A 24,300-nucleotide genomic window follows, 5' to 3' on the forward strand; every position below is an offset into this window, starting at 1 on the left:
TACTCTATGCTGGTATTTGAAAGAAGAGCACTTAGATAACAGGGAAAATAAAGGACCTGGGGACTTGTTTAATATACTTACTTACCCCAATCTGGCTTAATTTTGCAGTACCCAAAACTCTAATTAAGGTCTAACAAGTAAAATAAATAATTATAACCCCTGAACTTTTCTATTTCTCCCTTCTTATACACTGAAGAAAATATGCCATATTACTTAAGAAGATATGACATTAGGCTTTTATTTCATTTTGATTTGGACCGTAACATACTTTCTCTTTTGTTGTTACCATAGTTAAGAAAATTTAAATACATATTTGCTCTTGGAATTTTTAAGAGAGAGGTTGATAACCACATTCAATATGCCAATTTTCCTGCTGTTCCCAGTTCCCTGATAAAGGGGAAAAGGCAATTGTTGATGGGACCAGAGGTAGACCCCAACTTCAGGTCAACCTGGTCATAGGCTAGGCAGGTGCAGTATAAGGGTCAGGAACAAAGGTGCTTCCAGGTAGACTACAGAGACATCTCTGGAATGAATTCGTACCAGGCAGTAAGAGTGAATGGCCAATGTGTGGATAGTGAAAGACATAAAAAAGAAAGAAAGAAAAATAGAAAGAAATATACAAAGATAAACAAAGGCAAAAGGGTATCACAGTAATAAGGGTAAAATGAATTAGGACATGCCTCTCCAATCTGATAATCACTTTGAATGCAATTTAGGGTCACTACCAGACATCTATTCCCACCTGCAGCTTTCCTTATTTGCGAAAACCCAAGATATGGAGAGAAATCCTCCAGCAGGTTTCCGAGGAGTGTTCTTGTCCCCAAGAAAAAGTAAGAGGAAGGTGTACTCTCCTTTGCTTCTGGTTGCTGGCATGTCTGAGAAGGAAGTGGACATGGAGGAAAGCAGAGAAAGAGAGGACAAGCAGGGTCCTTGGTGACAGAGCTGAGCCATTAAACCAACCTAAAGTCAATCCAACTCCTGGCTTTGCCATTATTCAAGGTAAGAAGTCTTCTACATTTAAACGTGTTTGAGTTGAGTTCCTATTACCATGTGGAACCTGTACTTGGAGTTTTGAATTTCTCCTTTTCAGTGGAAGATTGCTTACAGTGAAGATGACGGAGAAATTTGGAGATGCACTGGAGTTTTCCTATGATAAGGGAAGATTTTAAACAGGGAGCCTGATACTTCATAGCCAGTCCTGGTTCCCATTGCAGCAGGAAACAAAAGTCAGTTTCTTTTCCAGATCTTGACCTTTGCATGAGGTTCCAGGGCAAGGAGCAGAGTCAGAGGGTTTATGTCCAGGGACCACTCAGAGAGGACACCTGTCTACCCATATCCCCCTCTGGTGCCCGGTTATCCACTTAGATCTTCCATCCTAGGATTCCTGGTAGGGATTATGTTAAATTCAGTAAGTGTGACAGCCCCAAGATAGGGGACATTTCCCGGCCTCTTTGTGCAAAAGAATTTGCCATGTTTTTCTTTAAATTGAGTTTTATATGGAAGAGCCAAAACCAGAACAAAGAAGGGGAAGGAAGCAAAGGTTCCAATAAAGAGAATGTCTTCGTTCGCTAGAGCTGCCATAAGGAAACAGCACACACTGGATGGTTTAAACATCCCAAATTTACTTTCTTACAGTTCTGGAGGCTGGAAGACCAGAATCAAGATGTCTTCAGTTTGGGTTCTTCTGAGGCCTCGATCCTTGGTTTGTAGATGGCTGCCTTCTCCCTCTGCCCTCACATGGTCTTCTCTCTGAGTGCACATCCCCAGTGTCTCTTCATGTGCCTGCACTCCCTCTTCCCATAAGGATACGAATCACGTTGAATTAGGACCTCACCTAACAACATCACTTTAACTCGCTCACTTCTTTAAAAGTCCAGTCTCCAAATACAGTCCCAGACTCTGAGGTCTTGGGGATTCGAGTTTCAACATGCGAATTTTAGGGGACACAATGAAGCCCATGCCAGAGAAGGAAAGGATTTGTTACACCACTGGAAAAAAAAAAATCCTTCCTGGGGTCGTTTCCTGCAACATTTAGGAAATTCATGTACATCAAATATGTGAGAGCCCAGACTCAGCTTCAAGAACTCCACTGTTATATCTACACGGTTCCCTACGTGTTCAGCCTCCCTGATTCTTCCAAAGTGGATTCGCCCCTTGGCTCAGAACCACATGGGCTATTTTAAGCTCCTGATTTTTAACCATACCCACTGACAGGCAGGCTGGATTTCCATCCCTGTTGAAAATCCATGGGCTCATTCTTTGGCCAGGATGCTGAACTTCATTAAAGATGTCGGACGCTGAGGTCTCCCACAGTTTGAGTCAAGCAGGTATTAGCTCCACACACCGGGCAGTGCTCTTTCTGTGAATATTTATCAAAGCAGATGAGCAACGTTCAACCAGATGTCTCTTTGTTTGAAAACCTCTGTCTTCTGTGTCAGCTAACAAGCAGGGATTTCTACTAAGGATTCCTCTGAGCACACCAGGCTCACCTTGAACTCCATGAGTTTTAGGAAAGCAATGGGTATTTGCTGTTGGCCAACCAGAATGAACATTTCCAAAAATTGTCACCATCAATCATACAATGAGACTCCTGGTGCTGTCTCATGTCATCTGTATGCAGGTAACCTGGTAATTCGTCATATATAAAAGCAGTATAGGAAAAGAGCTGTGTTTTATCGCTTATTTTCCAATTTCTGAACACTTAATGTCGTTTTATCCATATTGTATTTGCGATGCTGTATTTTTCCCCTTGTGAACTGTTTATCTCCTGGAACAACTGGGCTTTGACACAGCCAGGAATTCTCTGTCCTACCCATCTCAGGTGGTAGGGAAGAAAAGATGCATTCCAAAGCTTCAGCGAGCAGGGCTCAGGAGCAGGCAGACCATTGATGGCCTTCCTCCTGTCTCTGTCTTCTTTTTCTCCAAGTCCACCTCACCCAACGCTTTGGTGCCCTCCCTTACCCCATCTTAAACACTGAACCTGTGAATCACAAAGAGCCTCCAGTTTTAGCCCCACTCTGGTTTTGTTTGTTTGTTGTTGTTGTTGTTTTTTTTTTACATCATGAGATGTTTGAGAGCCTAGTGACACATTTACCATGAAAGTGGGCTTTCCAAATAACCCACAATATCATTAGAAAGGAGCCAGTCTCTTCCTGGCTAGCTCCAAATTAATCTATCCAGGGGTTTCTACCTGTGTCCCCAGTGTCTGCACTGGCAGGAAAGATAAAGCCCAAATGTGTCAATTTTCCTCCAGGGAAGCATTCTGTCTCTTGCAACCACTCCATCTTGCTGTGAGTGAACACCGTGATAAAGTTGTTCCAGGGAATGGCCCTAGAAGCAGAGAAAGAACATCTGTATCCCTGTAATGTAAAATTCTAATTTCTGATTAAAACTATTTAGTAAAAAGTGGAGTTGAGAATGTATGAGAGCGTACGAGACAAAAAGACTCCCTGAGTACCTCTTGTCTACTGAAACTGAATCATAACACTTCTATGGCAATGAACCTGAATTGCTTGATATCCGTTTCTGTCACAACGAGCCTTGGGTCTGTGCCTTCAAGGGAATGTGTTCATTACAGTGAATAAAAATGTGGAGCAGGGGAGGGGAAGTGATATTCTTATTCAACCTCATGTCTTGTTCCATTAAGTTTTCACTTTTTTTTCACATCTACCTTTTTATGGAAAATTAATAGGGGTTGTAATTACTGTTAGAAAGAGGTCCAAACCACTCATTTGCTTGCAGAGAGGACCTCAGAGGCCAAGGAGAGGCATCTGAACAGAGACACCATTTGCCCTCCTCTCCTTATTTTAGGGACTAAAAGCTGGTTAGTTAGCACCATCCACCAAGAGAAGGCACCACAAATGAAATTGTCCCCTTACCTGTCAGGAGTCAGAGAGGTACATCTTCTCCTGGTTGGTGGCTCGGGGCAAAGCAGACTGTCCTACACACCTCAGGCCTTTTTATTTCTATTCTTCCCAAAATTTAAAATGATGCAACCATTTTAGATGCTCTACAGAGGAAGACATGGAGCACAAGCCTCAAAAACTTGTTGCTCATAAAGAAATGAAGGAGGGTAGAAATATCCAGGAAAATGATGTGTCATTTCCAACTCACACTTATGGCCAGCCTGCTCTTGCTGCCCCTGTGTCCAAAAAGGTTACGGTACTCCATAGTGGCTATAGCCATGGAGCAGAATGGCAGATGCACTAGCCTCAAAAGCCAGTCAGAGCTTCCAAAGTACTTTGACCGGCCAACTGATGGTCAGCCCTTCAACCTGACCTGACTCTAGTTCTTTCACTCTCCTTCTCCAGTCTCAAGCTTCCTGGGAAAGCTTCCAGAGGAAGCATGAAGCTGAGCATGAGAGGAGGAGGTTAGGTTGCAGTGAAAATATTTTGGTGGTCATGTTCCTCCAAATTCCACTCAGATGTTTAAGAAATTTGGGGCAACTTGGCTCCTTCAATTCCCCTGGTTTGGATGTTTACCTTGGTCTTTGTAGGACAACTTAATTCACATACTTAATTTTAAGGCCTGTCAGAACCTAGAGCCCATGCAAGATTGCTCCCAATTCTTGATGTTTAGGTGCCTTCTGTCTCTACCTTGTATCCAGGTGAGTTACCTATGTCACTGCCAAGGCAAAAGCCTTATCTTTACCTGAGTCCATGATAGATAGTCCATCACACCATGCATAGGATGTTAACGTACAGGAGGCATAAGGACTCAGCGAAGGGTCCTATTATCCCACACTAGGCAATTTTCAGCAAATCCTCTCTTTAAGCCCCGATGGCATTCTTCTTTCTCCTCCCTCCTAACTCCTTTTCCAGAATAACAAATGTATTTCTTCTTTTGTCTTCCACAGAATAGTTGTATGTCTTCCAGTAGACCATGAAATGTCACTAGTTATCCCCAAACTCTGCCAGGGAATGTTTCCAAACACAGAAATAGCTCTCTTCTAAAGGGGAATTCTGGTGTCCGATGTTTATCAATTATCTTGACCATCCCAGAAATGCCATTTGTATTTCCTATTGCTAAGGAAGAGATTTAAAAAAATGCAAGGCAGTGTGGGGGAGGGGAGGAAGTTAGTTTATGAAAGAATGATGGGTGCTTCACCACTCAGCTGTCACTTAAAGCAGAGTTGGCTGATTTGGGGGCTCCCTTTCAAAAGTGTCATCTTGTAGGGTGCCTGGGTGGCTCAGTGGATTAAGGCCTCTGCCATCGGCTCAGGTCATGATCCCAGGGTCCTGGGATGGAGCCCCACATTCAGCTCTCTGCTCAGCGGGGAGCCTGCTTCCCTCTCTCTCTCTGCCTGCCTCTCTCTGCTTACTTGTGATCTCTGTCTGTCAAATAAATAAATAAAATCTTTTTTTAAAAAAGTGTCATCTTGTGATGGTCATCTCTCAGTGGCTTCTTTGTCAAGTTCATTTCCTGGTATGACAATGAACTTGGCTATAGCAGGTAGGTTGTAGACCTTATGGTCCTCATGGCCTCCAAGCAGTAAGATCCCCCTGGACCACCAGCCCCAGTGAGAGCAAAAGGAAGAGAGAAGCCCTCAGCTGCTAGTGAGTCCTTGCCCCAACTCATCACCCCCGAGAATCTCCCAACCTCCACAGTTTTCATCCCAGAATCCCTGAACAAGGGGAGAGGCTTGAGGAGCCCTACCTCATCATGTACCATCAATAAATTATACTATATCCAGATCCCCCTCAAAAAAATACAATCTAGGGGCACCTGGGTGGCTCAGTGGGTTAAGCCTCTGCCTTCGGCTCAGGTCATGATGTCAAGGTCCTGGGATCGAGTCCCACATCGGGCTCTCTGCTCAGCAGGGAGCCTGCTTCCCCCTCTCTCTCTGTACCTGCCTCTCTGTCTACTTATGATCTCTGTCTGTCAAATCAATAAAAAAACTTTAAAAAAATTTTAAAAAGCACAATCTATCACATATAATGTTAAGTAAAATGCAAATTAACTTCATATTGAGAGAATATGTTGTCACTGTCAGGGTCTGAGACACATCCAAGGGTTAGGAAATATACCTTTAAATGTGCTCTCTTTGCATCCAAACCACACGTTGCTGAGAAGAGCCTCTGCATACATCTGCTCAGATTGGCATGGAAAAATACCACGACAAAGTGACTTAAACCACAGAAATTACTTTTTATGCAGTTCTGGAGCTCAGAAGTCTGAGATCACAGTGCCATCAGGGTTGATTTCTGGTAAGACCTCTCTTTCTAGCTTGTAGATGGCTGTCTATCCACTCTGTCTTCACATGGCTTCTTTGTGCATGCATGGGGAGAGAGAGATCTTTGGTGTCTCTTCCTCTTATAAAGGCACCAGTACTATCAGATTAAGGCCTCACCCTTATGACCCGGTTTAACCTTTAGTACCTTTTTAGAGGCCCCATCTCTAAATACAGTCACATTGAGAGTTAGGTCTTGAATGTAACATATTTGGGGGGAACACATTTCAGAAATCAAAGTTCTAAATGGGACATCTTCGAAAAGTGGCCCTGTCAAAACAGCTACCACCTTTCATAGCACAGATGATTTCTGAGATAAAACCATGTATATGAGTTTTTACAGCTTTAAATGTTTTATAGCTTTAACATGTTTTATAACTTAAAAATATCTTTAGAATCATTACCTCATTTGGTTCTTACAACCATGAGAAAGAGGCAAGACAGGTAGCCTTATCCTTACTTCAAGATGGAGGGATAGGTTCGTAGAGGATAGCTAGTCTTAGATATGGGTTTGGCTGGTCAGAGGGGGAGCTGGGATGGGGTCCATATTCTTGGCTATATGATGTTCTCAGGGCAAGATTTGTGCCTCACTATGAGGCCCAACATCCACACACTTGCACAGAAACCACAATAAGCATTTTCAAGAACATAGAAAATAAGAAGATAGCATCAGACACATTAAAATGTTAGCCTTCGTGGTAAGGGGAGGAGAGGGGGAGTGAATAATGGTGATAAAAGGGAAAAATCAGACAGAAACAGGAGAGGGATCTGACCTCAAGTCAGGCAAGAGTATGGCATGAACTAGAGGCTATAATTAACTCAACTTCCACACCTGTCAAACAAAGGAAAGAAGGGGCTCTGTGTCCAAAATGTCTCCAGTGTGAGAGAGTTGGGAAGAGAACTCAAAACACCCAACTGACTTATGTGAGCCACCATCTATCTCATAATGAACATGAAGAAAAACGTGGAGTTCTGTTAAACTGGTTGTCACCCCAAACCTTACATCATGGTGTCCTTGCCCCTTGGAGTTTTAGCCTAATTGATGTAGAATTATCTGTGGCAACCTTGCTCTTTTGAGAGGCTGATTTCTGAGGTAAGAGCACAACTTTGGAGCAAGGCATGTCTAAGCTCAAGGCCTAGGCTCTCCTGTTGCCTGGTGGGAGAAGCACCTGTGAGGAACAGGTTCTCTTATTTGTAAGCTGGGACCAAACTACATCCTCCTTCAAGGTTTTATGAGATTAAGAGGCATGTGTGTCAGGACTCTAGCATGAGTGTCTGACAATAAAGGCAGGGTTTGCTCTTTTAATTTTGAGTGAAGTGTCAGGGAAGGATAGAGTGAGATATTTAGAGGTGATTGTATCTTTCTAAGGCCCACAGACAATTAAAACATGACCAGATTTAGTGACCTGTTTTACATTGGGGAAGTCACATATAAAAGCATAAAACTGAGAAGTTCTTTGCTTACTACATAGCTACCATAATTAAAGGTATTTGCCAGAATTCTATAGTAACAGCATATGTTCTTTATTAACTTTTTCAGAAATTATGTTGTCAAAGGAATTAGCCCATGGTTCCCTGAAGAAAATACCTAGTTCTTGTTAATCACAGAGAAAACAGGGACCTTGGACCAAGAAATGGTCAAATATGGAAGTCCTGTACTGATTAGGAACTTATTAACTTTTAAAGCTGACTAAGTAGGAAAGACCCCCATTCAAAGGATCACAGAATGCTCTCTTGGCAGTAGGAAAACTTCTATTTTTAAAAGAAAATTACTTTCTCAGCATTAGAAATCTTCTTTCCTTACTATTTGCCACAAGATTTAATGGCAAATGGGGGTCACCTTGGGATGATTACAGTGAATGAGCATTGTAACTTCTATGTGGAATTTATTTGTCCATGAAAGAATTAAACTCTCCTTTGCCTTTGAGTGTGTGTGCATTGTGTGTGAGAGAGAGAAAAAGAGAGGGAGAAAGAGAGAGTGAAAGAGAGGCTGAGAGTCAGAGTTAGACAGTTACTAATAGAATGAACATAGGTCAACTCTCTATCAGAAAGAAGATCTGGGTCCCACAAGTGAAATTTCAGAGATTTCCCTCTTTGTTAACTGCAAAGTAAGCAGATGAAGAACTTTCTTAAATTCCAGACTCTTCATGGATATTGTGGAGATTGATTGAAAGAGAATATTAAGATTCCACATGCAGTCTCTCTTGATCTGGGTTTAGCTTCTTCTTCTTGGCATTTTGTCCTTGCAGACCAGAACCCTCTGAAATGGACACCCCATTGTAAAGGAACTTCCTGTGTCTCCATTACTACTCCATGGTTCGTATTACATTTCCCTTCCCTTTTACATTTACATTTGTTAAATGAGTTAATACAGATCATTTCCCATGACCCCCTTCTTCAATTAGCTCTCTGTAATCTGCATATACCCTCTACTAAAAGGTACTCTTAAAGTTTCTAATGATCTCCACATCAATTTTCATATCTTTTATTGATCTGTAAGTTCCTTATATGCATTGGATATCCACTCTTTCCTATCTACACTTCCTCCTTCAAAAATTTGTGGACTCATACACCTCAATTACAAATCTGGAGTCTTAAACTTGTATTTGCTTCAGTCTGAAATATTCCATTGCATGGGTTCAACTTCTAGTTCCTCCAATTCAAAGAGCTATATAAAAATTTTGAAATGTGTTCATTTTATGTCTTTCATGTTATGAGAGTCATAATTTTACCATCTTAAAAAACATTATAACAATTGTTTTCCACCTCTGTGGGATCTCAGAGATCTCTAAAAACATGTATAATTTATTACTATAACAGAAACTCCCAGCCTCAGTTGACTTTCTGATTGGTTTCTTCAGTGCCTGTAAACTTTGGGGTCCAAAACATTTGGAAGAAACACAGTGATCTGTTTCAGTGCAATTTGATTCTGTCCATACACCAGGGACTCTCCTGAACCTATATCAGAACCAGCAAGATTGCAAGACCCAAAGCCAGAGTTTTAAGTCAGTAGGTCTGAGGTGGGCCCAAGAATTTGTGGTTCTAACAAGTTCCCTGGTAATGCTGATGCTGACAGTCCAGGGACAACACTTGGAGTAGCGCCATCTGAAAGAAAGTAACTCTAAATATACTGATTATGTTGCTTAGAAGGATCATCTAATATTCGTCCAAAGATTCTACTTTATCAAAAATAGCTCTTTTTTCCCTCATAAATTTGACAACCATTTTCTCATTTTATTAAAGATTACTGGATTTCTCTTAAATATATTAAGACATGGTTCCTACCCCCTTCACCCAAATTCTTTGTATCCAAAAAGTAAGAAAAACATATGCATTGCGTTTTTAGTTTGAATTGGTGAACTCAGACAATCCTCTTTGTTCCCTACCTCATGCCCCACCCCTGCAAAATAAATTCCTTCCTCTTCTTCTTAACCCTTATCATGAGGCCCCTCAAGTTCAAAATATAAAAACCACAATGTAACTTTGAATAAATATTTTTATGATGTAGAAGATGAAGGGATAGCGAAGATGTATTATTTCAACTCTATTAGTTATATGCTCACTGGTTGACTTTACTATCAACATTGCTAAGCTTGTGGTCTATTTTTATCAATAATATGACAGCTGCATATGCAGTCAATTTGGAGTGTAACTGAAATTAAGTGTAAAAATTTATCTCCAAGACCTATATATGCACAGCTTACTGCTTATGTAATTCTGCTATTAGGCTGTCCTTACTAATATAACTTCAGTGTGCCACTATAGTTCTTTGTCAATATGGTTTTACTATTCCAAGAATCTCTTGCCCCAGGAAGATAAATGTTGCAAATAACCCCATTTGCTTACTCCAGGAGCTTCCCAAAACACCATTTAAATGAACATAAAAGCTTTCAACTCTTTACTAGATAGCATCAGACATCTGTTGACTCCTCATAGATCTTTAAAGCCCTTAACTTAAAATCTTTGTTTTTGCATCCACAAATCCTAAACTATTATATCATGATATTTATTCAGACCTAATCAAACACCTGCACTGAAAAGACCCACCAGACTCCGGAACTTCATATACATTATCGTCTAGGACTTTGTCAAGCAGTACTCTCAAAACAAACAAAAATAAGCTTAGCCTTGTATTAACAATAGGTTATGTTAGTGGTTTATTTGTTTGTTTGTTTTAGGGAGCCAGAATTTGACAATCTTGGAGTTCCCATCAACATTCTCTTAGACTTCCTCACTGTTGCAGCCCAAGGCTCTTGACTAGAACATTGCTCCTCTGAGTGTCCTCCACCTCCTGTAGGAGAACTTGTTAGAAATACAGTCTTAACCCTACCTCACCCCACCTCCAAACTTACCCAATCAAAATTTCTCTGGCGGTGAGTTTCCAAAATGCCAGTTTAGCTTCCAGGAGAAAGAAACTCAGTTTAGGAATGCTTTCTTATCTGTTTAGCTTTGAAAAAAAAATGTTTTATTCTTGGTGCAAACTGCTTTAGTACAATTCCTTTTTTCTATCTTTGTCATCTTGAGTGGACATTTAAAAGAGAAAGTTTATAGCAAAGAAGTCCCAATAAATTCCTTCATCAAACTGGCCCTTGAAACTATGAAGTTTGAAAGTTTTCTTATTAGTACTTACCCTTTGCACAAACTGTCCTGGTCACTTCCCAAACTTGGGAGAACTTTCCTCAGTCTTGATTTGCTTTGTCCATGGGAGTCCAGTTCTGGGAAAGATCTCTTCAAGGTTTCTGTCTTCTGTGATTACTCAGAGATGGCCTGGCCATCAGGCTGAGGGGTTTGAGCCATGAGGTACCCAAACACCCTTTTGACTGACTGACTATTCCCAGACTCCCACGGGTGTGTCTCCCTCTACACATTTATCTGCACACCATCTGCCTGGGTGTCCAGTCCTCACATTTTTACACTCCAACTCCAAGTCATGAGCTTTACTTCTGAAATGACGTAATTCACCAAGGATAATTTAGAGTTACTGTAGTCACTTTGGGGGAATTTCAGTAGAATCAACATTGTTCTTTGGAGAGACACCTTAGAAACAAAAAGGGAACAACAGTGCAAACATCCACCATCTGCAAGTTTGGTATAAGAGAAATGTCTAAAAGAAATTCAGATCCAAAATTGTTTCCTGAAGAAAATTTTCAACCAAAGCAAAAGAGAATTTGAAAAATGTAAAGTTATCTCCTTTTTGGATTTGCTCAGATCACAAGATGAACATCATCACCTTTATCTTGTTCTTCCACTTCCACCATATGACACACCTTCACTCTCTTCCATCAGATCTCTCTCTCTCTGGCACTCTCCCCTTGCTGCCTGGCTGGTTGGAAACCCCCAAAGCTCAAATAACTCTTAAAATTAAAGCACACTCAGAGCCGGAAAAACCTCTTACACTTAGTTTTAAGCCCAGGTCTCACTCTGGGCTGAGAGCCATTCTCAAATAATTTCCAAACCTCTATAAGATAGAAGGAAATTTGCAGAAGGTGGCAGGGGAGCTTTAGAAACCAATAATCCAAAGCTTCTAGACTTATACCAATTAGTTAATGCATTGGTGGAAACTTGGATGCAGAAAATTAGGAAAATAGGGCAAGGTGGGAAGATCTCAGGAACACCTGAAAAGAGCCCTAATTATGTAGGGATCTAGAGAGGTTTAGAAAAGATGGATATGCCAGGTAACAGTCTTTCGGTGGCTATCCCCAAAGATTTCCTGATGAGAATAGATTGGCAAGGATACAGGCTCATAGGCAAAGCAAGGATGAGTTCATCTGGTACTTGGAGAACAGGCTGTTTGCTACTTTTAGACAAAATTCAGAAGCAGATCTTGAGGCAGATGTGATCCCAGCTTTCCTTTCACTTTTTGTTAATGGTCTTAAGCTAGAAAGAGGGAACTTAGTATGAGAGCAAAAACTTAGAATGGTTAATAATTTCATTAACAGGCTTTCAGGACTTTGCTGAATATTTTGACCAAAGCTTAGAACAAAACCAGAATAAGACTTGGGACCAAGATGTGGGTTTACAGGAAACAAAAACAAAAAATTAGCTAGACGATGCTACCCCAATCAGTCTATGTGGGAAAAGGCCACCTTTCAAGAAGACAAAAAGCATAAACAAAATACCACTGTAAACAAAATTGCATTGGAAAAAGAATTCTCTTGTGTTAGCCAAAAATCTACAGGAACAAAACGTAGTGCATAATCAGTAAAGGTGCTCTGAGGGGGAGCTGCGTTAGCTTCAGACTTACCAGGAGAAATTTCTTTCAATAATAAAGGGAAAACGTGCAAATTTTTTATTGATACAGGTGCTGCAATAGCCAGCTGAAACCCTACCAGTTATACAACCTCGCCTTTGGAGTGAACTATTAGACTATATTAAAACAGAACTATTAGAATACTCAGGTGGTGGGTGTCTCTTATAATCCTCAGACACTCCATGTGTCCCGGTCCATTGCTGCTGCCCTGGGGTCTCTAACCAAGGAACACATTTTCCTTCTTAATGAACACGCACACCTGCTAACTTCATGGAGAGTAGTTTACTGTGCAAATTGAGCTGCCAGACTAAATATGCTAAAAGTACTTTTCTTGAAATACCTGTGGGCCCCCTATTCATCTAATGGCATAGCTAATTTGGACAGTGCCTTACCAATGTCTGTGTATCTAAATCAAGCCCACATTGCAGATCTGAAGGAAACACCAGACTTCTTGTGGGTAAATAGTCTGCTTCAATCGATAGTGTTCTTGAGGCTGGGCCAATCAGAGTTAAGACCGCCCGGTCTGGGGCGCCTGGGTGGCTCAGTGGGTTAAGCTGCTGCCTTCAGCTCAGGTCATGATCTCAGGGTCCTGGGATCGAGTCCCGCATCGGCCTCTCTGCTCAGCAGGGAGCCTGCTTCCCTCTATCTCTCTCTCTGCCTGCCTCTCCGTCTACTTGTGATCTCTCTCTGTCAAATAAATAAATAAAATCTTTAAAAAAAAAAAAAAAAGACTGCCCCGTCTAAATGTCAACCCAAACTCACATGATAGCTTCTTAACCAGACTCAAAGATGGACTACAACCAAAGCCAAAGTCTAATAATACCTTGCAGCGTTTCCTTTAACACTGCTATCATCACTATTAATAACCCAGGGGAATGGAATATATATTTGTCCAGGCCATGAGAATAGTTACTCTCTGCTTCCCTGTAGTTAACAAACCCAAATACTATTTTCTTTTAGGTGGCTCCTGAGACTTCCATTGTACACTAGTACATCTGTGTTCTGCTTGTTTTGGTGTCTCTTTGGGTCAAAATAATCAATAATTGTTTGCCTTCTAGAAGAATCCACAGTACATCTGACTGCTTTGGCCTAAAGGACTATGAAAGTTCCCTCCTACTTTTCACAAGTTCTTCAACCACCAACTTCAGGAAATTTCCTCATGATTTGACTCTTATCAAATATGTAAATGACAATTTTTTGTTTCTTGAGATGGGGTGAACTCTAAGATTGATGCCATCCCTCTACTTACTGTGTCAGCTCAGAAGCACCATCAGATTTTCAAAGAGAACCTAACAATTTTGTCAAAGTCAAGTTCATCATCTAGAACAAGATTTATCCTGAGGAGGTAAATTTCTTTCTCTTAACAGGTTTGGCCTTGCTGAATTTTCCCAGGGCAGGAACTGAGAGATGATGAAGAGGATTCTAGAATCTCACTGACTACTGCAGTTTCTAGCTGTTCTGAATCTCTACATCACTGTATGACTCAACCAGATCCTCAGTAACCAGCCCCTTTGGGAATCTAAGCACAAACATTTCTTTCTTGAGTTACAATTAACTCTTCAAAAACCTCCCACTCTGGGCCTACCTAATTATCATGTATTTGTCTAATTATATATAATATGAGATATTTAAACAAGGCCGAGGTGTTCTGACTCAGCTTTTTGTGAATCATCAGGGCCCAACCGTGTACTACAGTTTCTCTCTGGACTTGGTGACAAAAATCTACTCACCTTGCTAAGGGCATTAGCCACAGCAGCTAAACTAGTGGAGGCTCTGTCAACTCCTTTTTCAGCATACCCTTTAAACTAGAGTCCCTCTTGGGGCAAATTCTTTGCTGCTTATGGAAAATAAACATTTCTCTGCAAGTAGGCTTACCTCCGACAAAATCCCATTCTCCTCTGCCTCACATATTTCTATATATCATTATAATACTTTGAATCCTGCTCCTGTCCTCCCATTATCTTTAAGAAGAAGGCACTTACGACTTTCAAACATCTGTTTTTGAACTCTCTGCGTCCTTGCATAGATATGATAGCAACTACTTTAGAAAATCAAGATTTAGTTTTGCTTGTTGATGGGATAGATCTTAAGACTGAAACAGGGAAACTAACAGTTCAGAATAGAGCTGCCATGTAATCTCGACCTCTAAAGGGAACAGGTGCTATTTTAGAGAAAGAATGTTGTGATTACAGCTCTATAGACCTTTTTGGGATCTAAAATACTATTAACAGAAATCAGGAATGCAAAGAAATTACAAATCTAAAGATTTTTGCTAGTAATTCCTATTTCTGCAGGCTCAGCAGATAGGTGATAGCATCTATTCTCTGAGTTTAGTTTGGGTACTCATGATTCCTGGCTGAAAAGCGAATGAAAACGCTGGTTATAGGCCTGGTCATGCTATTTGTCTAGCACATTTGCAAAGTTCAGATCTGTGATGTCCAGAGTTTTGCGTCCATGTGTAGCTGTGGTCCCATCTAATGATCTAATGAATTCGGCAAAAAGAACAGGAAAACGCACACTCAGTGGGGGTTGAAAGGACCACCCTGGAAACATGACACTTGGTTTTGATACTTCAAATTGTGGCAAAAAGCTGTGGCTTGATCATGTTCCAGATATTAATGGTCTATCTTTCAGCTCAGGCTGAAGAACCTGAGAGTCAAGAATAAAGAATATCGGGGCGCCTGGGTGGCTCAGTGTGTTAAGCCTCTGCCTTCGGCTCAGGTCATGATCTCAGGGTCCTGGGATCAAGTTGGGATCCTGCTTCCCCTCTCTCTCTGCCTACTTGTGATCTCTCTCTCTCTCTCTGTCAAATAAATAAATAAAAATCTTAAAAAAAAAAAAAAGAATAAAGATTATCTATGCCCACTCAACTTTGTATACAATGTCATGAGTTTAGAATTCCATTGTCTTCACTAACATGGTTTCAGTGTTCCTCTGTCTTCATTATGATTTTATTATGACTTCATTGTTTGTTCCAGAAACTTCCTGAAAAACCCTGTTATGTGAACATCAAACTATTCAGTTCTTCCGCAGACAGCACCAAACAACTGTATTCCCCCACATTTTTTGAAATGCCTCAGAACGTTCACCTTGCTCTGCCTACCCATCCTAAATTATTATATTATCCCAGTTCTGGATAATATAAGCCCTTTCCCCCTCGGAGACACTAAGAACTTTCTGCCAAGTAGTATTCTCTCTTACTATTTTTACCAAAACAAACACACAAAAAACCTTTGACTTGGTCATATCAACAGGTTATTTAGGGAACCAGCAGGCCTCTATAACAGATCCTAACATTGGTCTGGAAAGCTTCATTCAGCAGGTCTGGGAAGGGCATAATCAGACTCCTGGTGATTCTGAAGGTGGTTCAAGGACCACAGTTTAATGCTCTATCATGCAGCTCTGCTTTATCCTTTCAGATACTGATTAAGAGTGACTTAGTTAACTCATTAGTCTTTGAGGCCAGGCCAGTTGCAGCAGCATATACTCTAGTCCTCTGTTCATGGGTTTGACTCTGAACTGTTCTGATTCAGAAACTCCACTTAAACAATTTATGCCTGGGAGATAAAACCCAGGATCACTGATGCTTGATGCCTAATCTCAAAAGGAGCTGTTCACATTCACAGCACACATTTCTAATAGGACTCCTCTTCTTATTATCAGTAAAATATGGGAAACGAAATTAATAACCAGTACGTGTTTACTTAATACACTAAATGGATAGATTTAAAGAATAATTCAAACGGGGGAGGGGGTGCGCTGCGTGGCTCAGTTGGTTAATCATTTGCCTTCGGCTCAGGTCATGATCCCAGGGTCCTGGGATTGAACCCTACATTGGGCTCTCTGCTCAGTGGGGAGCCTGCTTCTCCCTCTCCCATTCCCCATGCTTGTGTTTCCTCTCTCACTGTCTCTCTCTGTCGAATAAATAAAATCTTTATTAAAAAATAAATAAAATAAAAATAAATATAAATAAATAAGATAGGGATACCTGGGTGGCTCAGTAGGTTAAACGTGTGCCTTCAGCTTAGGTCATGATCCCAGGGTCCTGGGATGGAGCTCTGCATCAGGCTCCCTGCTCGGTGAGGAACGTGCTCTCCTGCTCCCTTTGCCCCTCCCCCACCTTGCTTGTGCTCACTCTCCCTTTCTCTCTCTCTCAAATAAAGAAATTAAATCTTTTTTTAAAAAAAGAATAATTCGGGTTGCCTGGATGGCTCAGTTAGTTAAGCCACTGCCTTTGGCTCGGGTCATGATTCCAGGGTCCTGGATCAAGTCCCATATCGGGCTCCCTGCTCAATGGAGAGCCTGCTTCTCTCTCTGGCTCTGCCTGCCTCTCTGCCTGCTTGTGCTCTTGCTCTCTCTCTCTCTAACTAAATAAATAAAATCTTTAAAAAATTGTTATTAAAAAAAGAATCATTCAAACAGATTGTGACAATTTAGAGGACTGTTTGCTCCATATACTAAAGAAATAGAGTTGGAAAATAATTCAAATAGGTTGTGACAAACTAGAGCATTGTTTTGTTTGTATATATATGTCTGTGTGTGTGTATGTGTGTGTGTGGGGGGAAGAATGAGAGTTTTTACCTGCGCAAAAGATCCAGACCTCAAAAGAAAGGGGCTATTGGAGGAGAGAAAATAAACAATATTTATAACTTATTAGTTAATTTATAAGTTAACTTATTATAACTTATTACATGACAACCACATTGTGATTGGATAACATTTTGGTCAGTTTTAGCAGAAATCAGAAATTCCCATTATTTTTAAGTGATTTTTACTTATTCATTTGAGAGAGAGAGAGTGTGTGTGTGTGTGTGTGCAGGAGGGCATGAGCAGGGGGAGGGTCAGAGGGAGAGGTAGAAGTTGACTCCCCCGCTGAACTGGGTGCCAGAGGTGGGGCTCCAACCCAGGACCCTGAGATCATGACCTGAGCCAAAGACAGACGCTTAACTGAGGTACCCAGGTGCCCCAGAAATTCCATTATTAGTTAAGGAAATAAATAAACAAAAAATGGGGTGTCAGGAAGCAATATTTGGATAAACCAGCCATGCCTAGATGCTGTTCTTTTTGTAATTTATGCCTGGTTTAGTATGTGCATGGCTTATTAGGATGTCATGGATTTTAGAAATAGAAATCATTTTTCCTCTAGAAATAGGTTTTCTGAGCCTAGGATAGAGATAAGCTGAGGGGAAACTTTCTTGATTCTTACCCATGCCTGAGTATATCCCTGCAATGATAAGAATACATTGGTTTAACAGGAGGTTACTGTCTTGGATTAATACTAATTGTTTTACTATTCACTTAACACTTCTCTCAATTTCATGGGATCACCACCCATATGTAGTTGCAAGATTAAAACTTAGAACATTAATTCAGCATCCAAGTGTATACTGCCAGATGTGAATAGGTGAGCACAAAGGGTTCTGTTGTGAAATGCTTTAGAAATGCAGAACGACGCACAGATAGGTGGGATTCTCTGCTTTAGGATTTATAAAAGCTTTTAACATATTCGCGAGTGTTGTGAAGCTTTAAGAGGCGTTAGAGCATGCAGTGCTTCCCAAATTATTTAACCAGGGAACCCTTTTCCTGGGGAAATGCTGCTACATCCAGTGCATTTTTAGTGATCACTGCGATGTCTTCTTAGGACTTTAACATCGCTACTAAGTACATTGAAACATCCCAGTGAAGTTACTGAGATGTGCTTCTCTGCAGGTGGCGTTGAATTTCACATGTTTTCCCTTGAGCTGTCTCTATATTCTGATACACATCCTGTGGAGTCCAGAGTGCCCTACATGTTCTCTTAGGGACCTAAGAATCCTCCCGCCAGCTCCCGTTACTATTTTTGTAACTACTTGCTTATTATGGGGCTACCACCAGATTAGGAACTCCCTGGCCTGGATTTAGTCCCTCATTCTGTCTTTGCCAACTTGAGTGGCCCCTCCTCAACGTCCCAGACACGTGGAGATTTTGTGTTCAATGAAGTTAGAGCCACTAAATCACAAGCCAAGGCAGAATTTTGATCCATGTCTTATCCTAAGATTCCTTTTAACCTTCTTCATTTTATTAACTCATCATTGACATTTTGGGAAGATAGTATCCAGACTGCTTTCTGGGTTTTGTTTGTTTGTTTGTTTTATTTGTTTATTTATTTATTTATTTGGCTGACAGAGATCACAAGTAGGCAAAGAAGCAGGAGGGGCGGCAGGGAAGGCGGGGGAGCAAGCTCCCTGCTGATCAGAGAGCCTGATGTGGGGCTCGATCCCACGACCCTGAGATCATGACCTGAGCTGAAGGCAGAGGCTTTAACCCACTGAGCCAGCCAGGCGCCCCCAGGCTGTTTTCTGTTTTACATGAAGCAACACCTTATTTTTGGCATCACTGACAAGATAAACCTGCTTGGTGGGCATGGAAGTGAGGAGAGAACAGGACACAGGAGGATGGGGTCAGGGTGAACTTTCGAAAGCGTACCTGTACCCATCCCCGCTGCTATGTGCGGCTGTCCACAATTTGCCAAGCAGTAAACATAGCTCATGAGATTCACAGGGAATAATAATCAGACTGTTCTAGATTTTGATAGGCTTATGTCAGATTTACACTAGAACAACTCAATTCTTTCCAACAGTTTTAGAATGTCATTTTATTTTATGTAAATTTAAAAAATTGATTTGAAGTAAAAACTTAAAATCAGTATTACAGTACTTTTGAAAAGTGGGCTAAAAGGAGTAATATCAGGAACTAATTGTAATTACATCCCATGGCAGCCTGGGAACTCATCTCATTTTATTACAGATTCAAAGGTTGTGCTTTCTAGAAGAGGACAGAGCTAGGCTGAGGGCAAACTGTCAATTAATTTTTTGTAATTACCCACATACAAAACTCAAAAGAGTACCAAAAAAATAAGCTGTCTATAAAAGACAATCTGAGCGGAGCATACACTGCAAATATTCAAAAATATGAAACTATGCCACAAATTGGAATGCCTTCAAAATGAGAGATTAGTGCCAGGTTGGTTAACTTTATAGAAAGGGTAAATAAATTGCATGTTTCTAAGCAAATGCTTGGCAGGGACATATTTTCACAGGGATGTACTCATTTGGTCAAAGCTAAGACCCTCTTATATTGTGTGTCCTTCCAACTAAACATTAGCAACTCAGTTTGAACAAACCTAAGAAGTTTAAAATAATATCCCTTCTGTTCCATTTTTCATCTAGCCTTTTTCTGCTTTCTTTATGTTTATTTTTTATTTTTCTCATTTTAGTATCAGTCCTGAGGTCTTCTCCCACTCCAGCGTTTTGGGCAGAGAACATGCCAAGTTTTCCTACTTGTGTCAATCTCTGAAATTGGATTGGTAGCCTAGGGAGGAAGGGCTGATCTTGATCTTTGTTTTCAAAAAATGCCTTGTAAAATGTCCACACCCCTTCTCATTCCAATGAGAGAGTGGACATAATGCCCAAGGAAATGGACATATTGGTATTTTGGCCTAAGTGTCCTGCTTTATCTCCTCGAAGTTCATACCGGGAAACCTGGTGGTCCCTCTCTGTCACCACACCCTCAGAGACTTCATAGCTGCTCTCATAAAAGAGGTAGGATTGAGTATCCATGCCTAGCCTTGCCATTTGCTTTGACAAACAGGATTTGGTACAAATGGTGGTGTGCCAGTTCTTAGCAAAGCCCTACATTTGCTCCCCCAGCATGGGTCAGTGTAGGAGAACATACCCAGTTAACTCCCTAGTGAGTGCAAGAACCCAGCCAGTTTGCTGCTACCATCCAGTCTGGCCACCCCACGCCCCTCAACAGCCAGTCAACCCAAGACATCTGGGCAAGTCCAGGTGTGAGCAGAGGATTCCTGCCTCCTCACATCCCATAAACTAAAGACATTCTTCTCATTAGGGTTTTATGGTTGCCATACCGATTATCATGCCAACAGAAAACTCCTACCCCAGGAAGTGGACATAGCATGAATGCGATTGGCTCTTGGCCTCCATCGGGGCTCACTCCAATCGCTTAATTAACTTCACCAGAACACTAGCTGATTTTGTATGGCAATGAAGTTTTTAGATTCTACCTGTAGTACTGGATGGTGTGGTGTCAGTGGTGTTTTACTGTATTTACATTAAATTTTCAACTAATGAATTCAGAAAAGCCTCTGAAAAAGTTGGATGACTAAAACAGCTGCATGGGGGAGTGGGTAGGTAGGGAGAAATCCAAGACCAAATGACATTGTTTAAAAATGTACATATAGGGGCTTCTGGGTAGCAGTTAGCTGGGCATCTGATTCTTGGTTTCAGCTCAGGTCGTGATCTCAGGGTACTGAGATCAAGCTCTGCTTCAGGCTCCCCACGCAAGGGGGAGAGAGCTTGAGATTCTCTCTACCTCTCTGCTTCTTCCCGCCAGCCCGCACCACTCATGTGCTTTCTTTCTCTCAAATACATACACCCCTTTAAAAAAATACATTTTCTTCTGTTCTCATTTCCGTTTTCAACTACCGACTCAATAGGTCACTGGAACTCAACAATTGTTTCCTTAGGATTAGTTAATGTGAATGTTACTTTGGGGCAGACAAGATGTTTGAAATATGTGTTCATTAGAATATATCCATTTTATTTTACCAAATTACATGTTTGGGGATTTTTCTATTTCATAGAAAGCTTTTACTTTTAGAATCAAGTAATACAATTCTCAGCACTATTTCCTATGGGATGGCTTCAGAAAGGGATTAAACCCACTATAAGAATGGTTAAAATTCAGGGCACATGTAAAAACACATTATTTAAGGGCATGAGGCTAAAAGTGAATTTGGAAGAGTAATCAAGTAAATACCAACAGTACCTAAGTTACTAAAACAGAAGCCCAATAGGGCTTAATGTACATGTTCTTAACATCCAAAATTATTTTTCCCTATTGATGAGCTTTCTATTTGTAAAGGAAATTGAGAATTATATAAATAAGAGAGAAGAGACACAGAGAAAGAATGAGACAACGAGAACAAGAGAAATGATGTATTAGTGGGTATGAGAAAATAGAGGAAAAAATGCAGAGTTATCAGTATACAGGCTCTTTTTATATTTTATTTTCACAAATGTACACTGAGAGCTTAGATTCTATCAATGAACACAGCTGAAGAATATCAAAGTCATCTTGTGTTAAAATTACTTTTATTCAGGATGAAAAATACAACATGTAACCAGATTAGATGATAGTCTATGATTAGTTCTTTACCACATATTTCAAAAGAACTACATACTTATTTCCCCTTGTTGTTATTGTGATATATTTCTTTTTTATTATTACTTAGAAGGTTACAATGTAGTGTTTTCTGTAGCTTTTCTTTAATAGCAGAGAGAAGACATGTTGCACACAATTACAAGCAGAAAAAAATGAATACGTATTTTTTCAAAGAAAGAACAAGGAAGACACCAAATCTACAACTTGTAGTTCAGAGTTCAGGGAAATTTTTTTTTCTTTAAATAGGTGATTTTCTTGGGTTTGATGTGGTCTGAAAAAGCTCTAGATTTTGCGGACTGCAGCAGCATAAAGCTATTTCAAACACAATGGATGAAGATGGATCTGAGGTAGAAAGGTGGTCATGGCTTTCCTCTTATATAAAACAATTTTCTTCTCAAAATATCTAGGCTGCAAATAGACACCCTTGCCCCCCAACCCACCCAACCTATTCTAAAAGAATAGCAATTTCTAACTTTAAGCCTCCTTCTGGCCAAATCCCAGGTCAAGAGAACCCAAAGTTAAAATGTCCTGATGTTTTAAATGTATGTATGCTGAATCAAAACACATTATTTTCACTGTTTGTTTGTTTTGGTTTCTCTACATTTGGTGATTACATAACATGTTTCAACTGAATCAATTAAAGGTTAAATCAGAAGTTGAACAAAACACCTAAGTGAATGTACTCAAAGGTACAGGCAGGGGTACCACCATCTAAGTATTAATTTCATTCCTCTGTGGAAGCAGTGACATAGGTTTTTGATAAACATCCCTTCCAAATAAATTGATCAAATGAAAAGTAATAAAAAAATGTAATCATTCACCCGAAAGGTAAAATGAAATATGCATTAAATTTGTGTCTGCTGTCAGAAAGAAAATGACTGGGAATTTCAAGAATTACAAATGACTTGAGTATATGTAAACAAAAATAAAGTTCTCTTCAAAGGGAATTGAAGACAAAGATATGTCCTGGTAGCACAATGAAGGAAAGGTCTGCTGTGTGTTTAATGATGAAAATCAAGACTTTGCAATGAAAAAAAAAGTTATCCCATGTTTTGCTTCTATGTCAAAATGAAAATGATTATGTAAATGGGTAACCTTTGGTGAAATGATCTTTGAGATTATTAGAATCCTGCTTTGAGTTTCCTCTATCATATAGACTGGGACATGAAATAAATTAAGAAATCAAGACCTACTTACATAGGGCAGGGACATAAAATGCAGGAAACAAATCCCAATGGAAATGCCAGGGAGGCCCCACAGGGCTTTTACTGTGGTTATCCAAGTGGTCACTAAAGAAATGAAGTATATGATGCTTAAATGAAGTTCAGCGGCATACACAGAGATGTGGCCTAAATCATACACATAAATATTTGATTGAAATACATGAATTTAGTAATTTGGCCAAATCATGGAAACAGACACAAGGAAATCCATTTGGTCATGTGGCTGATAAATTATAAATAACCAAAACTTAATGGTAAAGGAGTGGAAAAAATAAATGAAGTTATTGTACAAGGTTAATATGAAGGAATGTAAAAATGTAACATTGTTTTCTCATTCTTATGCAATTTTTGTCATGGTTATTAAAAAGAAGGTATCATATTAGAAAGCCCCCACCCATTTTCCCAATGCTGTATACAGTATACAAATCAGTGACAAATGTATTACCATTTCCAAATACCACTCTGTTCATTAATTTACAGTTGCATAGAAAGGGAAGAAGAAAACAATAAACAATAATATATGATCATTATAAAAACAAAATATCCTTTTCTCTTTGGATAGTCAGTGTTTTACTCCTTCAGTAGAACACACAGTCAGCACTCAACAGCATGTGTCAAGGAGCCATGGAGTTCTGATTCAATGGAACTTGGAATTGGCATTTGCTGAAAAGGGCAACACTGGCAGTCAGGAAATGTCGGTTGGCTAGAGGGATATTTCACATTGCCTGCAGGAAGGGAAACAGTGCTGTCAGAGCAACATGTACACAGACATTACAGTAGGAGGGACCTGTCACATCTCTTCTGAGAAATCAAAGTGCTTCTTTCAGAACAAGTCAAATCCCATTCTGCTGTGTTTGAATGGAAACCTCTATTCCTCTGTGACTTTCGCTCCCCAGGAGGAGGTCTTTCTCTTCCATGCAGAAGGCATCTAATCTGCTTTTTATCATTGCAGCCAACAGAGAGGATGTTTTGGAAGACTTGTCTTGTGCCCAGGCTGGAAACCAGGTTAAAATCGAGAGGACTTGGCTTTTTCTTGCTGGAGGTACCAAGGGTGAGTGGGTGAGTGGATGAGGCTGGTTCAAGGGTCCAGTCTCTCCCTGGGGGACTGTGGGAGGTCTATGGCTAAGGGGATACCCTTGACAATTCCAACTGGTCCCCAATCCATGCTGGGGTCCAGACAAGAGGAATGAAAGACAGGACTTACAGTCACAGGGTGATGGTGGCTCCAGTTAATGGACCTGGGCCAATGTACATAGCCCTGAGAAGATATAAATCTGGGCCAGGCTCAGGGGAGTGGCATCAATCTTTTAAAGGGAATGTCAAACAGCTGGATCCATCATCATTAAAATTCACATCCTTTGATTCTTCTCTGAATG

General features: G+C 40.4%; 1 protein-coding gene across 7 annotated transcripts in view; it reads right to left on the reverse strand.

Annotated features, from left to right (window-relative positions):
* Positions 1-21,614: 21,614 nt before the first annotated feature.
* UTRN (utrophin) overlaps positions 21,615-24,300 on the reverse strand; it is a 510,470-nt gene continuing 507,784 nt past the window's right edge. For all 7 annotated transcript variants that reach the window (XM_044247155.1, XM_044247163.1, XM_044247172.1 and 4 more), the window contains one exon: positions 21,615-23,649. In XM_044247155.1, coding sequence (XP_044103090.1) covers positions 23,641-23,649 — 9 coding nt within the window. In that variant the 3' untranslated portion in view covers positions 21,615-23,640. The remainder of the gene's footprint in view (positions 23,650-24,300) is intronic.

This window comes from Neovison vison, chromosome 1 (genome assembly GCF_020171115.1).
Source record: "Neovison vison isolate M4711 chromosome 1, ASM_NN_V1, whole genome shotgun sequence".
Lineage (NCBI taxonomy): Eukaryota > Metazoa > Chordata > Mammalia > Carnivora > Mustelidae > Neogale > Neogale vison.